The sequence below is a fragment of the Letharia columbiana genome, assembly GCF_014066305.1.
Source record: "Letharia columbiana isolate WasteWater2 chromosome Unknown Sc0000050_s0, whole genome shotgun sequence".
NCBI lineage: Eukaryota > Fungi > Ascomycota > Lecanoromycetes > Lecanorales > Parmeliaceae > Letharia > Letharia columbiana.
The window spans coordinates 175,433-193,126 of record NW_023501094.1 but is presented as its reverse complement, the minus strand read 5'-3'; the positions used below and the strand labels follow the sequence as shown (position 1 = coordinate 193,126).

Here is a 17,694-nt window from a genome sequence, read left to right as displayed (position 1 = left end):
AAGGATGCCGCTATTAGGTGCGGGCTGGGTGACAGGGGGGTTAGCTTAATGCAGCACCCCGGCCGGATACTTTAAGCACGCTCGCGACGATTTTCTTCCGCCAAGACTTTCTCAAGCACACCCACCAGACCGGGGAATAATTCTCCTCATTCAATCTTAGCGAGCTTTCAAAATCTCTGCTCTTCTGCTCTTTTACTATCAACTCCCCTCGTCCTTATTTCGTCTTTATCTTAGCAATCGTTAACGTAGCGGTAGCAGGTACAATGAAAATAATCAGAGTCCCAGCCACTTCGGCAAATCTTGGATCTGGTTTTGACGTTCTTGGTCTTGCCCTCAGGTCCGCACCGTCAGCTTCTCAACGATTCGGCAACTTTCTTGAGCTACAAATAAAGGACTTGGGTCAAGGAAGCTTGAGCTCGGCTCCATGGAATTGCGAAATCATATGCCACGGCGAGGGTTCGGAACTACTGAGCTCTTTGGTCCATGAGAATTTGGTCACTCAAGTTGCGCTCTATGTACTACGTTGCCATGGAAAAGAAGCCTTTCCTTCTGCTACTACAGTCACATTAATCACAGCAATCCCACTCTCGCGAGGTCTGGGATCTTCAGCTGCTGCTATAGTTGCTGGAGTAATGCTAGGCAATGAAGCAGGCGATCTAGGTCTATCTAAGGAAAGGATGTTTGACTACTGTCTAATGGTTGAGCGGCATCCCGATAACATCGCCCCTGCTCTCTTTGGTGGCTTTATCGGAGCATTTATGGATATCGCCCGTATAGAGATACCGCTGAGCGAGGTCTTACCTAAGCTTTCTGGAGATACAGACACCAGCCTCTTACCCATTCATAAGCCGCCTCTATCGATTGGATGCTACCATCATTACCGGCTCAATTCAGATATTAAGGCTATTATAGTCGTTCCTACTTTTCATTCGAATACGGCGGAGGCAAGAAGTCAGCTACCATATAGCTACACCCGCGAGGACGTTATATTCAATCTCCAGCGTTGCGCTTTACTTCCCGTTCTACTTGGCGAGAAACCTTTGCGTGCGGCGAAAATCTCAGAAGCAATGCGAGACCGGCTCCATCAACCCTATCGGACTAATTTAGTCCCAGGGTTGGGTGAGGTGCTACTAGAGCTTCGATATGACAAGTACCCTGGGCTTCTTGGAACTTGCCTTAGTGGTGCCGGGCCATCTGTAATGGCATTGGCAACTCAAAATTTCGAGACCATAGCTCAAGCTATCATTATGATACTATCGGAAGCCCAGGATGTTCACTACGATTGGCAGGTCCTTGAGCTAGATCCAGACGGAGCCACTTGTAATGACACAAATCAAGACTTCTGTCACGTCGAAGAGAGCGAATCAAGGCTTGTTGGATGACAACAAGCTCATGGCTCGAAGGTGTCACGAGTGTGACAACCATAGGTAGCCACAGGCCACTCAACTCCAGGTTGGCTACCTTTCTATTTGGGCCTAGCACCCTTACTCCCACTATTTGTATGGTAATGCCTAGAGATAAATCCTCATCAATAACATCCTCGTTAACCATGACTCTATGATCCACCCTGGTTCAGTCCTAACAGAAGGCTTGATGCATTGCCTCTTGAATATGCCACGATTGCTGATTTTGAAGCGTCAACGGTGGACGACCCCTTCTCGATCAAGTACGTGACGCTCCAACGCAGCAGCAAGCTCTGCATTAATTAGTGACCTTAAGAATTTCGGAGTCAAGAAAAAGAAGGATGTCTAAACAGACATGCCTGCTCTAAAAGGGCAAAAATCAACCTGTCAAGGACTGCGCATCGCTCTTATTAATGAAGCGAGTTACGCATTTAACAAAGAGGAAAGGCACAAATGTCACGTCAATGGGCCTCAAATGTTACCTGGTCGCTATTGCACTATCACATCCGTTATTTTTCAGATCGGCGCGTCAAAATACCATAATTACACCGAGCTTTCTGGCTAAGCGACCAAGTTGAAATAAGATGGGGCTCTGCATCTCGGTAGCGGTTCGTCCCATCATCCAGCCAACCAGACATCATTGTCAGGTCGTTGAAGCTCAGGCGTCTGTATTTACGGCTGCATCACAAAACCTACTTTGACGTCCCTTCCTCCCCACATCTTAGTCAATATTATCTGTGTCATCCCAAGTCTCGTCGCTGCTGTCCTCGCTGATAAGTTCCATGTTACTAGTATTCTCATCATCTTTCTCACTATCTGATCTCTCATCATCGAGATCCATACCATCCTGTTCTTCACCAAGGGCCGTGGGGGCATCAACGATAATTTCGCGTTCGAGTAAATCAAAGTAATGATCTAGAGTATTGCTCTGAGTGCAATCATCGTCTACCCACAACAAGCCTTCGAGGCCTTGAAGCAAGTCTTGAGGCAGACTACGATTTTCTGGGGGCTTTATCAACTCAACCATCAGCCGAAGAATTTGCACCACTTGTATTACATCGACCGCAGCGGAGTGATTCTGAGCGACCAAAGGATCTTGCGGAAAGAGTATTCAAAAGAGAATTGGTAGTCTCCAACTCTTAAGCTTTACTGCTTGACTGAGGAATTTCATGGTAGGTCTAAGTAATGCATGACCGCTGCTTGGGAGAAGAGTCTGGCTGTCATAGCCGGTCTGCTTCAGAAAGCATTTAATGTTCGTCATATCAAGCAGAGCGTTGGTATTGAAGCTCCACTCCACGATTATATCATTCGGTCCAAGGTGGCAATCTTCGATTTGCTCTGATAGAGCTGCGGCTGTGCGGACTAGGGGAACATCCTTAGCTGTCAATGTCTTCCCGTCCAATTTTCGTCGAGCGAGCTTTATGGACGTATCTAAAGCCCTCTTGTCATCGCCGAGGGCGGCATTTACACAATCCGGCCAGTCCTAACATCGACAAATGCCACCTCTGAAACTTTGATTGCTCCTCCTGACAAAGGTTGGTGAAACTCTGTATCCACAGCGTACACCTTCGGCCCGTCTGAATCTGGATTTGAGATAGCCAGAAGAATGTTTGCTAGATCAGGATTCCTCCACTCGAAAGTATGATTGGATGTTTCAGCCAAGACTTTCAAACCATTCACGTTTTCAATTAATGAGACTTCTCGAGACTTGAGCTCGTCCGGTCGTGCGTCTGTGAGCAAATTTGCACAAATATGGAATAATCAGATAGTGCATATCGCAGTATATCTCAAGATCGTGCCACGGCGAAAAACGACAAGTCTTGGCTCGACAGGTTCGATTGACTTGTCTGGCTGTAGGCAGAAGTTGAATTGTGTTTGAGTTTCCCAACTCCGAATTAAAATCCATTGTTTCACAGTGTAAACGGCAAATTCAGGCGGTAGAACAGGTTTGACGATCTGGATCGTAAAGAAGGCTTGAATTAACGCCGCGTCGAGATTCATTGTCATGCTGAAACGACAGCTAGTGTCGCGGGCAGTCTCAGATCCTTTTCTGAGGTATTCTGGTCCCTTACATGGGGCATTGAGATTTGACATATCCAGCCAGTAGCTGACACATTTTACTAAAACAAGTCAGCATGATATTATGGCAATCAATTGAAGCAGGACTAATACAAGCTATGTCATTCCTCTCTCTGACGGTGAGGGCCGGAAACCCCTCAGCCATTCGAAGCCTAGGATCGAGTTTTGCTACGATAAACGATGAATCTTGTTCATCTACCATAGTCAATGTAGTTGGCTCTTGACCCTTTGTCGCTGGCACTTGTTCTGCTTGACGTACCACTTGTTCTGCTTGATTTATCAATTTCTGGTGAGGGCGAAATTTGCTGATGTCTGCTATGTCCATGCTTGGCCGTGGCGGAATGATGAGAAGATGGCGATGGTCGTGAGCCTTCAGAAAGTGCTTAAGGTAAACACTCAGAGCTCCTGTGAAGCCCCATTCGCAATGTTCACAATGAAGAATTCTTGGTTGACCACAATGCTGATGTCGGTAATGCCTCTTACAGCCCTCCTTGGTTGGATACATCTTGTCACACCCTGGATACTCGCACTGAATACGAATGACCTCACCGGAGTGCTGGGTCTGAAAATGCTTTTCCATGTAATCTTGATCATAGAATCTACCGCATCCTGGAAAAGTGCATTGCTTTCGCCTTGAACCTGAAGCTCTGAACACATTCCGGATCCTCGCATTGGTATTGCCGCAGCTGTTCCGAGTGTACTCGCAGATAGTGTCGTTTCAAGGACCTGGGGTTTACCATGTGACTGCAGTCTGGGTAGTCGCACTGGATTTGAGAATCTTGATTGGAGTGTCGGTGCTGGTAGTGATACTTTAGATGACTAGAAGAAATCATCTTACCGCATCCTGGGTACTCGCATTGCTTTGACCGTGGTCTCGAAGCGCGCTGAGGTGAACGCTGCTCTTGAGGCTTTTTTACCACCGTCCCCATTGGTCCAGAGGTCTTGAGAGGGGTTTTGTGCGACGGGTTCTGGGGTCTTGTTCACTGGCTGAATAGTCTTGGACCGGAATAGACTTGCGGCAGAAGAATTGATTCAAAGCTTCAAACGAGATTGAAGCTTTGTTTGAATATGCGTACTCGCGTTGCTCAGGTTACTGCTTCACCACAATCCCGGAGCCAAGGCACATGATAGTAGAGTACGTTTGTGCATGCACTCAGATATTCCTGTTTTATAGATATCAATCTTCGGAACGGACTAAATTGACCATACAAGATTGAACCAAGGGAACATAAGTTACTGTTAGCCTTGACGTCGCGAACGTCAACCCCTTCAGCCAAGGGAAGCTAGATCCTGGACATTGACTATGAAAGTACTCATCATGGTCTCGCATACAGTAATCGCAGATCTGTGCTTTCCCGTCTTTATCTCTCTAATGCTATGGACGCTATCCCGGCTTTTCATCAATCGGTTGCACAGACCTAGGATAGCCTCATCGCCCATCGTGACAACCAACTCAGGACTGCAAGATTTTCCTGTTCCTCTTTCGCTCCATAGTCCTTGTCAAACTACCCAATGTTATAATATCTTTTACAGCTGAAGCACCCTCGATGTTTACTTTCAGAGCTTTGATCAATGCTCGCGTCTGCGTCCACGGGAAACAAAATTTGCAGGACTCTGATATGGATTTGGGGTAAACAGACGCTAGTCTCATGCAAAACCCTGCAGAGTTGTCTTTAGGATCAGTCTATGGCGACGAGGAAGCTCCCTCTGCATTGAAGATGGTCATATTAGCTCCGGAAACGCAGCATCCTCTTCGAGATCTTGTTCAGCGTGGCACCATCGTTTCCATTGGACATATCACTACAGACTACGACACTGGCACGAGCGCTCTCGGATCCGGCGCAAAGAGGACAACGCATATTTTCAACGCAATGAATCCATTCGATCTCCTAGCATCACAGGCCTGATCTCGTCCGAAGGAGCCTACTCACCAATCATCACCGACGGCATTCATCTTTACCCTGCGACTGCCACATCGGCTTTCGCCCAGACCAGAGTAATTGCATCTTGAACAGCGATGCTATTGAGATGGCAGGATTGCGCGACGGAGTAAACGTAGGGCATGCGCAAAACCTCTATGCTCAAAACGAAGTGAGATTCATGGTCACGATCGATGGCACGGACACATTGATTGGTTATTGCAGCAGCGTTGCCGAGTGCGTCCAAAATGTCAAAGCATGGAGTGGATGTTCCTTCGCAGATGCAGTCCGTTGCACATCCCAGAACATTGCCAGTCTTATGGAGGACGAAGACAGGTCTAAATGAAATGGGCCGGAAGGCTGCCCTTGTGGTGTTGAGTGATTGGGGAGAGGTGCAAGAAATTTGGTTGACGGGTATGAAGCTGTATGAGGACGGACATATACATAGGCTCGCTAGCTAGTCGCGGCAGAAGTACGTAGGCGGTAGGCGGAAAACGCGTAGACGGAGGTTAGGAGTTTTAGAATTCGATGTAGGGAGGTTGGGTTCAGTGGAGCGGAAAATCTGGGCTACCCAGTACCTGCAGCAGGAAGTCATGTACCATTTCCATAGTCAAAAACATCATTCGTAGGTATATCCACAGGTGGCAGGTAAGATTAATGAAAGACATTGTGGACGAACGAAGTTTCCCCGCGGTAGATAGTAGCCCTATTCTGCGGGGTCTGTCCGAGATCCCGTTTCTCCGGACTTAATCAATACCAATAACACCTCCAAATCCATGTGCTCCCATCCATTGCTCCGATCTCATGATGCTTCCCTTACTGCTGCAGCTGCAAAATTGAAGGTTCCCGACAAACAATAACAGGAATACCCAGTCATTTGCATTGTATATCTCTCTTTCTCACACACCCATCATATTTTCTGAGTCCATTGCTCGAACTATTCGCAAACCCATAGCGAACTCCAGCCATGAGCGAAGGAGACGTTCAACCGCCTGGTGCGCCCATGGTCGTTGCAGAGGCGAAAGACACTGGTAAATGAAGAAAGCGTTTGGATGAAGAACCTCTGCTGACCATGGAGCCCAGATACATACCATGTCCCTAAGCAGATGTTTGAGTGAGTTCAAACCAGACCCAAACCCTCTCCTTGCGATCGTTGACCCCCAGCAGTAAGCACCCCGCTAAGCCCCACCTGAGCGGCATGGAAGAATACCAGAAGATGTACAAAGAGTCCATCGAGGAGCCAAAGAAGTTCTGGGGGAAGATGGCAAGGGATCTCCTCACGTGGGACAGAGACTTTCAGACTGTTCATTCCGGGTCTTTTACCCATGGTGACAACGCTTGGTTCCTCGAGGGCAGGCTCAATGCCTCGTACAATTGTGTCGATCGTCATGCCTTCAAGCATCCCAATAAGCCAGCCATCATATACGAAGCAGACGAGCCAAACGAAGGTCGCACAATATCATACGGGGAGCTGCTCCGGGAAGTCTCACAGCTTGCCTATGTCTTGAAGCAGATGGGCGTGAAGAAGGGAGACACAGTCGCCCTTTACTTGCCCATGGTGCCTGAAGCCTTGATATCTTTTCTTGCCTGTAGCCGTATTGGTGCTGTTCATTCGGTCGTCTTCGCGGGCTTCTCTTCGGATTCTCTCAGAGATCGGGTGATTGATGCCAATTCCAGGGTTGTCATCACTAGTGATGAGGGCAAGAGAGGCGGCAAAATAATTGGCACTAAGAAAATAGTTGATGATGCATTGAAGCAATGCCCCAACGTCACACATTGCTTAGTGTTCAAACGCACGGGCGCCGATCTATCCAAGAATTGGACCAGCGGGCGAGACTTCTGGTGGCATGAGGAAACGGAGAAGTATCCAAATTACATCGCTCCCGAGCCTATGAACTCGGAAGACCCGCTCTTCCTCCTATACACTTCGGGATCAACGGGCAAGCCGAAGGGTGTCATGCATACCACAGCCGGCTACTTGCTAGGCGCAGCAGCGACTGGCAAGTATGTTTTCGATATCCACGACAACGACAAGTTCTTCTGTGGTGGTGATGTTGGCTGGATCACTGGACATACGTACGTCGTATACGCGCCTCTTCTCCTTGGTATTGCTACTGTTGTCTTCGAAGGCACTCCGGCATATCCCAATTTCTCGCGATATTGGGAGGTAATCGACAAGCACCAGGTCACTCAATTCTACGTAGCCCCAACAGCTCTGAGATTATTGAAACGAGCCGGCGATTCTCACGCCAAGCATCCAATGAAGCATCTTCGAGTTTTGGGATCGGTTGGCGAGCCCATCGCAGCCGAAGTCTGGAAGTGGTACTTTGAGATTGTTGGGAAGGAGGAGGCTCATATTGTCGATGTGAGTAAAGCATGCGCATAGCAATCTGTAACAGCTAACGAGACGGTAGACATACTGGCAAACGGAGACTGGATCCCACGTGATTACACCCTTGGGTGGTGTCACCCCGACTAAACCTGGAAGCGCATCATTACCTTTCTTTGGTATCGAGCCCGCGATTATTGATCCAGTCTCTGGGGAAGAAATACATGGCAACGACGTAGAGGGTGTTCTGGCTATCAAAAAGCCATGGCCTAGCATGGCTCGAACCATCTGGGGTGCTCATAAGCGATACATGGATACATATCTTAACGTATACAAGGGCTACTACGTGAGTCAGCTATGTATTCCTCGTTGTTATTTGGCTTACATGTTGCAGTTTACTGGTGACGGCGCTGGCCGAGATCATGAAGGCTACTACTGGATCCGAGGCCGCGTGGACGATGTGGTCAACGTCTCTGGGCACAGACTCTCAACAGCGGAGATCGAGGCAGCTCTCATCGAGCATCGTGAGTGAAAACGAGTGTCTTGCACAGAGACACAAGCTAACTTTGGGTAGACCAAGTTGCAGAAGCGGCAGTGGTGGGCATTCACGACGAGCTCTCAGGCCAAGCTGTCAATGCCTTCGTCTCCCTCAAAGAAGGCAACGAAAGCAACGATCAGGTTAAGAAAGATTTGGTGCTTCAAGTTCGGAAGTCCATTGGTCCTTTTGCTGCTCCGAAAGCAGTATTCGTCGTTGATGATCTTCCTAAGACGAGGTCGGGTAAGATCATGAGGCGCATCTTGCGTAAGATTCTAGCCGGAGAGGAGGATTCATTGGGGGATACCTCTACTGTGAGTGTCTAGATGCAGCTTCTTCCTGCGCTCATCATGCTGACTCTCTGGCCCTAGCTCTCGGACCCAAGTGTGGTCGACAAGATCATCGAGATAGTCCAGGCATCACGGAAGAAGTAGAAAGCTGCTTTGGGATCATTGCATAGTGTCTTAAGGAGTAGGGTATTGAGCGTTGCTTCCTACATTGAGCGTTGATAGCCAAGCAAAAAATTTACGCCAGTAGATATGAACCGAGAAGCAGGTCTTTAACCAGTACAATAGCCTAAGATAATTGAATGAAAATATGGGGAAACTGCGGCTAGGTTCCAACTCTTAGAAATGAAGATGATATTCGTGGATGCGAATGCATTTGCATACATGTCTGTGACTCTGTGTCGCTGGCTGGTGTAGTGGTGGTGAAGAATCAACGGAGTACTAGTACAAAACAATACTGTAGCAGTGTGTAGCTCACATTTACTTTAGGTCGCATCCAGGAGCCCCCTGTCAGACCCCTGGAGATTCGTCACCTTCCCTAAATAGACACACTCTAGTTACCGCGGGTACCGATTTTGGCTGCCAGACGCCAATAGACCCTCCCCGAGTCCCCTCATTCACATTGTCTCCCCGAGTCCCCTCATTCACATTGTCGTGCTCTTGACGAAACCGCCACTTCCCCTGTTCCATTGCTTCACCTCATCTGGCCAAAGTTTTGAAGTTGATTCGCTGTTGTCAAAGAGTACAAGCCATTCATTTGGTCTTCTGTCGCAGTGCCTCGGCTTGGTGCGGAGTGCATGCGATCTCTCGGATCCTTGGGGCCACCAGGGCTGACTCTTCCTCTAAGCCTTGTGAAATAGAAATTCCTCACGAAATTGAAGCTTGCGTTGCCATCAACACCCACCTATTCTTCTAGAAACCTTTTGAGAGATCTGCTTTAGTCGCCTGCAAATTTGACTTGACTGTCGGTCTCCTGGATCAACTTTCAAGCACAGTCTTTGGCTGTTGCTACTTCTTCTGGACAGATTATGAAGGTGCCGTGCCGAATAGGCACAGTCGTCAGCACGATATGCCTTCTATTTGCCTCTGTCCAAAGTACGAACTCTTCTACTGTGAGATGCAGACTGTAAGCTAATGGCTTGCCACAGCACATTCCCTGAGCAGAAAACCTCTAAACTACTTGACCCTCGTCGAGAACGCTGAAATTGGCACGCCTTCGTCCCGGGTACATGCTTACTCACACTTCGACCTCTTCTTCGACCTTCACCAGGAAAGGCAGCAGGTGAAGCTTACTCTGGAACCGAACCATGATATAATTGCAAAAGGAGCGTCGGTGCAGTATCTAGGACAGGACGGCAAATTAGTACGCACAGAGGAGATCGATCGACGAGCGCACAAAGTTTTCAAGGGAGATGCATGGACCCAGGATTATGATGGGAGATGGACGAAGATAGGTTGGGCCAGAATAGTCATTCGGAGAGATGGAACCGACCCGTTGTTTGAAGGCGCATTTACAATCATGCACGACCATCACCACATCCAATTACGATCCAATTACATCTCTACAAAGCACGCATTGGACCCTGAGGTGGAATTAACTGACGACGAGTACATGGTCATATTCCGGGATTCAGACATCGACAAGAGACCATTGAACGGGCACACAGAGCTACGGAGGTCTGGCGAAATTCAAGGTTCCTGCAGATCTCATGAACTACACTTCAACTCCGACCCCCAGCAAACCGTGCTGAAACGCAGCGTTGGATCTTGGGGCGCTGCACCGATCATTTCACTATTCGGGAAGCGACAAATTGATACTGGCGGTATCCCTGCTGGGGGTAACTCTGGAAGTGTCAATCTGAAAAGCACTATCGGTAATTCAGCTGGTTGTCCTACAACACGAAAAGTGGCTTTGATTGGTGTAGCTACCGATTGCACCTACACTGGGTCGTTCAACTCATCCGAAACTGCACACTCTAATGTGATCACTCAGATCAACTCAGCTTCGAATGTGTACGAGAGTACTTTCAATATCTCATTGGGGCTCCAGAATCTCACTGTCAGCGACGCGACATGCCCTGGCACCCCAGCGGCTGCTACGCCATGGAACACTGGCTGCGGAGGCAATACGTCTATCACAGATCGGCTCAATACGTTTTCGCAATGGCGAGGTGACAACCCAGATAGCAATGCTTATTGGACCCTTTTGACTACTTGTCAAACTGGTGCTGAGGTCGGTTTATCATGGCTTGGCCAACTCTGCGTGAACGATGTAACGAACAGCTCGGGAGAAGTCGTCAGTGGTGCCAATGTGGTGGCAAAGACTTCCACAGAATGGCAAGTCATTGCCCACGAATCCGGTCACACCTTTGGAGCCGTCCATGACTGCGATTCGCAGACCTGTGCGTCAAGCGAGACCGTCAACTCCCAGCAATGCTGCCCTCTCAGCACCACTACCTGCGATGCGGGGTCCAAGTACATCATGAATCCTTATGAGGTGGATGGCATATCGGCATTCAGCGCCTGCACTGTCGGTAATATCTGCTCTGCCCTTGGCCGCAATAGTGTTTCGAGTTCCTGCCTATCCGACAATAAAGGTGTTACAACGATCAGCGGCCAACAATGCGGCAACGGCATTGTCGAAGAGGGCGAAGACTGCGATTGCGGGGGCACCGCGAATTGCGGTAGCAACGCCTGCTGCGACGCCACGACCTGTAAATTCAAGGATGGCGCTGTCTGCGATCCCTCAAACGAGGACTGCTGCACTAATTGCCAACTCTCCAGCGCCGGTACAGTATGCAGAGCCAGTACCGGCCAGTGCGACCCGCAGGAGACTTGTAGTGGCACCAACGCGACCTGTCCCCCCGATGCCTCTGCGCCCAATGGACAGAGCTGCGGAAACAGCTCTCAAAGCCTCCAATGCGCAAGCGGACAATGTACGTCAAGGGATCAGCAGTGCAAGACATTGATGGGTTCGTACACGACGAAGAACGACACTTACGCTTGTGACAGCCAAGACTGCACGCTGTCGTGTGCTTCCCCTGAGTTCGGTCCAGGTGTTTGTTACAGTATGCAGCAGAACTTCCTTGACGGTACTGTGTGCGGTGGTGGTGGGAAGTGCAATAACGTAAGTAAAATCCCGCTTTTCGCTCATCTGAGCTTCCATTACTGACTTTCAACAGGGTCAATGCAAAGGTTCAACCGCTGCCAAAGAAATCGGTAGCTGGATTCATGACAATCGTAACCTCGTCATTGGAATATGCTGTGGCATTGGCGGACTTCTGCTGCTTTCCATCCTTAGCTGCATTGTACGACGGTGCAGACGCCCTCGGCAGCCGCGTCGAACCCAGCCAATGATGCCACCCATGAACCAAGGGTGGGGGGGCCCTATGCCGCAGGGTGCATGGATGAGTGGCGCGCAGCAAGGACAAGGACGTGGTGGCAGTGGCCATGGGTATGGAGGCTACAAAGGTGGTCCGCAGTATCCACCGCTTGGATATGTGCAGCCTAGTGTGCGATATGCTTAAATTGTTCGACATGGGAAGGGCTTGGGGCTTGCATTGCATTTGCATTTGCATTTGCATCTGCATTGGACGGCGTTGAATGATGTGACTCGTGAGCGGAGAGTCATTGGGAGCAAAGACATGACAGACGACTTGGATGATTAAAGAAGGCAGGAGAGGCATAGCGATCGCTCTAGTAGATCCAATCTTCATACCTACTCTATCTACACAGCTTATGTATTACGATCTCTTCATGGCGAGAATGCAGATTTGCTCCGATCCATGCGGGACCCTTTCCCCTCCGACTGCCATACTTGGATGCCATCAACCCTGAGGGTACCTACATACCTTGACCATTTAATTCATTGAGGGTTCACCGGGAGCCATGTGAAAAGAGCAGTCAAGGTGCAAAGTGTTTCTGGGGAGGATTTGAGAAGTGGGGGGGATATACGGCTAGAGGCAAGGGGTGTGCGCGGAGCCTTTCCCCTTGTTATTATTGTCGAGGGATCGTGCATCTGAGCAGTGGTCTGAGCGGCTTCCCAAATCAAGCGCTTATAACATCACCCCACGGAAATGCTGTCAGGGTAATGAAGGAGATGGGAGAAGCGAGAACATTTTACTGTTAAGGTTGAATGCGCAACTGGTTTTACATGTCATAGGCCTATACGGTTGGTGGTGATAGTAGTAGTACCTACTGTAGTACATAGTGGTAAAGAGATCTAGGGCCCCCGTCGCAGAAGAGTCAAGTCTCGGTTGAGGGAGGCTAGACGCAGCCTGCGATCCGCTTTGTGACAAGCGACGATCTTGGCTCGGAAACAAAGCAGCACATTTACTTTTCCATGAATGCGCCTATAAGTCACGGTCTCTGTCCTTTAGTGTGGTACCGTAGTTGAAAGGTAGTAAGGTAAGTGATAATAATAATGTAGTCAGCACTCAAAATAAAAAAGATCGGAGCCAGCTGCCTTACTAGGCGATGCGTTGGAGATCTACAAGGGTATGTGGATGCGGTTCGTGAATTCCCTCTCATGTCAGCCTCACCACACTCTTTTGCGAAAGGATTAGAGATGGGATGAGAGGCTCTGCTCTCTCTTTCTTCTTCCTCCTCCTTCTCTCTCTCTCTTTCTTACTTTCTTTCTTTTCTTCCTTACCTTTCTTTCTCTATCCTGGGGTGAAGTGATGATGAGTACTCGTGTAGATCAAATTAAGCTCAGTAAAGGCGTGGGCTGGATGAAATCGCATAAAAAAGGTAAAGTAGGCTCATAAAGTACTTGAGCTAAAGTAAGATCCCGGCTGTTGGTGGGTCTTGGCGCTAAAGCCACCACGAGTGCGGGAGTTTAGTCCTTTCCAAATCACAAGGAAGCTAGTGAGATAGGTGTGCGACATACGATGCGCCGCCCCACGACATTGAACGGCTCCAGGATATCCCTTTCCCTTTTTCCCTTTCCCTTTCCTCCCTTTACCCTCGTTACTACTACTTTGATTTTATTCATTTGCATTTTACATGTGCATTTGCATTTGCGAATTATGATATTATTCCCACTAACACCTTCTCCATAAAAACACCAATATCTGCCTTTTTATTTACTATATTTGCTCCTCCATAATTTTAAGGTTCGGTACGTCTTGGAAGCATTCGACCCAGCCAGGGGAATTGGTGACCGCTCCGCCGCAGACCCTCTCACCTCTCACCTCTCACCTCTCACCTCTCCCCCCTCCCTCTCACCCTCACTTCTTTCAAACCCTCTCTATCCCTCCATCCATCCAAAAAAACCCCCCCAATGGCGAATCATCATCATCAACCAGCCTCTCCTGGAGGTGTTCATCTGCATCATGGATTACACGCCGGACATCCTCAAGTCAACGGCCATTTGCCAATGCAACAACCATCACACGCCAAGATTACACAAGCGCATCTCTATGCCCAGAGTGAGAACATTTGGTTGGGAATAGGTATGTACTTCATCGCGCCTATCAATACTTGCATCATCGCAAACTAAGACATCACATAGGCAGTACCTGTGAGCTTCAAGGGGACTCCGATGGCGCGCTTTTCGCCTACGAGCAGGCTCTACGCCACAACTACCAATCCATACAGGCCCTCAATGCAATCTCATGTATCCTCAGGACCAAGGAAAATTTCCCGAGGGCCGTAGAATACCTACAAACCATACTGAAACTCGATCAGAGTAATGGTGAAGTCTGGGGCAGCCTGGGTAGCTACCTCCATATTGCGCATCGACGCAATCCCGCTGACGAGAACAAGGCCACTGCTTCCTCATGATGGAGGATCTCCAGCAAGCTTATGCAGCGTATCAGCAGGCTCTGTACCACCTCCGAGACCCTAAAGTAAGTGCTCCGCGATGTCCCAGTTGCTCCGGTTGACCTTCGGTAGGAACCAAAACTGTGGTACGGTATTGGCATTTTATACGATCGTTATGGCTCCCTTGAGCATGCCGAAGAGGCCTTTTCCCAGGTCATGACTATGCAGCCAGACTTCGAGAAAGCAAACGAGATCTACTTCCGTCTTGGGATAATATACAAACAGCAACAAAAGTACGATCAAAGCTTAGAGGTAACCTCCTACGCCCATGTTGTAGACGTACCTTGCTAACGACACGAAAGTGCTTCAAGTATATCGTCCAGAATCCCCCTAGGCCACTGACCGAGGAGGATATTTGGTTTCAGATTGGTCACGTCCATGAACAGCGCAAAGACGTACGTACTCAGATCTTGAGTATTACCATTTGACTAACACGAGATGAGCAGTATGATTCCGCCAAAGCAGCGTATCGCCGGGTTCTTGATAGGGATCCCAATCACGCCAAGGTCTTACAACAGCTTGGATGGTTGCACCACCAGGAAAGCCCGCTATTCAACAGCCAGGAGCAAGCAATCGAGTATTTGGAGAAATCTGTGAGCTCTGGTAAGTTGTGCACAGCCTAGGGTACACTCTCGTGGTACTAAACAGTCCAGACAACACGGATGCGCAAAGCTGGTATCTTCTCGGAAGATGCTACATGTCCCAGCAGAAATATTCGAAGGCGTACGAAGCCTACCAGCAAGCGGTTTATCGAGATGGCCGTAATCCCACCTTCTGGTGCTCCATTGGCGTGCTTTATTATCAAATCAATCAGTACCGAGATGCCCTCGATGCGTATTCCCGAGCGATTCGTTTGAATCCGTACATCTCGGAAGTTTGGTATGACCTTGGGACTTTGGTGAGCTTTCGCGAGATTCGGTTACCTACACAAGTTCAAACTAACCAATGATAGTACGAGTCATGTAACAATCAGACTGCTGATGCACTTGACGCATACCAAAGAGCCTTCGACCTCGACCCGAGTAATATGTATATCAAAGCTCGCTTGCAGCTTCTACGTAACAATGGTCAATCTACCGGGATGCCTAATCAGCAAAATGCCCCAGTACCTCAAGACGTGCATCCTCAGCAATACCAGAACCCCGGCGTTGGGGCTCCTCCGGGCCCACAGTGGGGTGTTCCGACAGGCCCCCCTTCAGTGCTTCATGGACCCAGTCCAGCGCAAAATGGCACGGCACCCGATTGGAGTCGACGTTTGGCAGACATCCCCAATCCTCAGCCTCAGCCTCAGCCTCAGCCTCAGACCCAACCCTCCAGTATGTACGATCAGCGCGAGCCTGTGAGACCGCCACCGTCGCAAAGGCAAGGAAGCCCGCGTCAGGATCAGATTAGGCAATACCAAGAGCAACACCGACATACCCCAATACGACGAGCTTCACCACCACCAAATTTGAATCATAATGGAACGCTCCCGTTCTCGGCTCCCCAATCGTTACCGCAGCCTCAACTACCTGTGTCTGGACCAACGACCGCTAACCGGATTCCCAATCCAAATTATGGAGCTCCAGACCCTAGCTTGAGACTTGCCACGGGCGGCAGTCAGCTACCTCCAGGCCCTAGAGCTCCCTACGGGCGTGGAGATAGTCCTCCACCTGAGATAAGACCGATTGCAGAAGCAAGAGTGTCCCCCCCAGGCCCCAACTACCCGCCGCAGCAGCATTATCAACAACATCACCCCAACACTTCTCAATCGGTAGGTATCGCTGCCGGTGCGCCGCCACCAATGGCGGCGCTCGCTGCTGCTGAAGCTGCTGCTCGTGAGAGAGATGACCGACCATCTACTGGGTTCAAGCGAAGCCATGAGTCTGATGATGAGTACAAAGTCGCAAACAAGCACCACGCAAACGGCGAGAGCCGAAACAGGTTAGAAGACCACCGTCACCGTAGAGCATCGCCGCCAGACAGGAAGTCTTCTCCTCGGCCGAGACCAGGGTCTCCACGGGGGAGACCACAGTCTCCTCCCTATCCCAGGCCGGCATCTCCTCTACTCAGACACAGTCGGAGCTCTTCCACAGCTAGACGTGAGGAGCAGAGAAGGGCCGACGAAACCTATCATCCGTCTGAAGCCGCTCATCATCCACCAACGCTGCCTTCAATGCATCAGCCAACGGCGAATGAGCCTCCTCAAACGCCTATCTCTGATGCTGGCCGCGAAGAGCGTCGAGAGGCATACGAAGCAGCAGCGAGGAAGGTGGAGGTTGATGAAGATTATGATGACGAGGGTGAGGAAGAGAAACGGAAAGAGGGATCAGGCGGAGGCAACAGTCCGCAACACAACAATATGAACGGTCAGCCAAAAGTCGAGGCGCAGAAGTGATTATGCATATTCATATACGTAAGTTTCCATTGACTCATGTCTTTGCAACAATACTGTGCTAACAATGTGACCAGCTTTATACATTGGCGTAGGCACTCAGAACACCGGATACCATTACGATTCCTAGCATGACCTCGGATTTATGAAAATTGCACATGGATGCAGCTTGTGTGTACATGGGATCTGAATTCGCTGTGCTTTATACGAGCGGGGTTCTGGAGGTATATGGTATTGAACCGAGCGAAGCTTGCTGGGTCCAAGGGCGGAGAGGCAGGTGGGAGGATGGGGCCAATTTTGAGCGGTCGAGAGTGTGCCTTGAATCTCTGTAATTACAACATGAACTATCTGAGCTTCTTTATGCTTCTTTCCCATGATCCCATGATGATGATGATGATGATGAGATGAAGAGATGATGTCAGTTATACTGCGTGACAGGCAGGCATCAAAGCCCAGAGCAGTTCCATAGCTAGCTATATGGAGTATCATCATCGAACATAAGACCTCCCCGCGTTATGTTTACGATCAACAATCCTCGAACGTATTCAACCGCTGTCGACCTCGCAGGAAAAAAAACGTCTTGGAACAGTTCCTACATCCCTCGGGTTTTTATATATAGAGGATCAGAGGGGAAGCGACAATCGACATGACACCTGCGCTGTTACCGTCTCCCTTAACGCATAGAGTAGTAGCTAGCTCTCCTCCTCCCAAAGGGCCTTCGTTAACTAGATTTGCCCGTTCATCTTGTGTGATCGTGACTCGAGATCCCTTCAATCAGACGACCGTTCATATATTCGCGCCGCGTGGCCCCTCACGTATATATCACGATTTCCCAGCTGTAACACAGCGCATCAACTCTCCTTGCCTACGACCTCGACCCCTGTTTTCACGCTGGCTCTAGATCCTCGCAGCAGACAAAACTCAATCGTTCAGTGGCGTTGGCTC

The 17,694-nt window shown here is 49.4% G+C and overlaps 6 protein-coding genes across 6 annotated transcripts; 4 read left to right on the top strand and 2 right to left on the bottom strand.

Annotated features, from left to right (window-relative positions):
• Nucleotides 1-263: 263 nt before the first annotated feature.
• On the top strand, nt 264-1,382 carry HO173_010588 (uncharacterized protein; the record flags this gene model as incomplete). Its single annotated transcript, XM_037312473.1, has 1 exon — nt 264-1,382. One exon carries the CDS (start codon nt 264-266, stop codon nt 1,380-1,382), a length of 1,119 nt encoding a protein of 372 aa, XP_037160689.1.
• Nucleotides 1,383-2,124: 742 nt separating this feature from the next.
• HO173_010587 (uncharacterized protein) lies at nt 2,125-3,807 on the bottom strand (the record flags this gene model as incomplete). Its single annotated transcript, XM_037312472.1, has 5 exons — nt 2,125-2,412; nt 2,554-2,886; nt 2,961-3,133; nt 3,206-3,523; nt 3,576-3,807. 5 exons carry the CDS (start codon nt 3,805-3,807, stop codon nt 2,125-2,127), a joined length of 1,344 nt encoding a protein of 447 aa, XP_037160688.1.
• A 71-nt stretch (nt 3,808-3,878) lies between these two features.
• Nucleotides 3,879-4,922, bottom strand: HO173_010586 (uncharacterized protein; the record flags this gene model as incomplete). The annotated part of the gene is made up of 3 exons (XM_037312471.1): nt 3,879-4,260; nt 4,321-4,478; nt 4,815-4,922. 3 exons carry the CDS (start codon nt 4,920-4,922, stop codon nt 3,879-3,881), a joined length of 648 nt encoding a protein of 215 aa, XP_037160687.1.
• A 1,446-nt stretch (nt 4,923-6,368) lies between these two features.
• HO173_010585 (uncharacterized protein) lies at nt 6,369-8,699 on the top strand (the record flags this gene model as incomplete). Its single annotated transcript, XM_037312470.1, has 7 exons — nt 6,369-6,432; nt 6,485-6,515; nt 6,569-7,766; nt 7,816-8,076; nt 8,125-8,254; nt 8,305-8,579; nt 8,637-8,699. The coding sequence occupies 7 exons, from the start codon at nt 6,369-6,371 to the stop codon at nt 8,697-8,699; spliced, it is 2,022 nt and encodes a 673-aa protein (XP_037160686.1).
• An 881-nt stretch (nt 8,700-9,580) lies between these two features.
• On the top strand, nt 9,581-12,079 carry HO173_010584 (uncharacterized protein; the record flags this gene model as incomplete). The annotated part of the gene is made up of 3 exons (XM_037312469.1): nt 9,581-9,647; nt 9,701-11,679; nt 11,735-12,079. 3 exons carry the CDS (start codon nt 9,581-9,583, stop codon nt 12,077-12,079), a joined length of 2,391 nt encoding a protein of 796 aa, XP_037160685.1.
• Nucleotides 12,080-13,833: 1,754 nt separating this feature from the next.
• Nucleotides 13,834-16,752, top strand: HO173_010583 (uncharacterized protein; the record flags this gene model as incomplete). Its single annotated transcript, XM_037312468.1, has 8 exons — nt 13,834-14,005; nt 14,065-14,268; nt 14,319-14,401; nt 14,448-14,627; nt 14,678-14,770; nt 14,822-14,978; nt 15,029-15,273; nt 15,328-16,752. 8 exons carry the CDS (start codon nt 13,834-13,836, stop codon nt 16,750-16,752), a joined length of 2,559 nt encoding a protein of 852 aa, XP_037160684.1.
• Between the last annotated feature and the right edge of the window lie 942 nt (nt 16,753-17,694).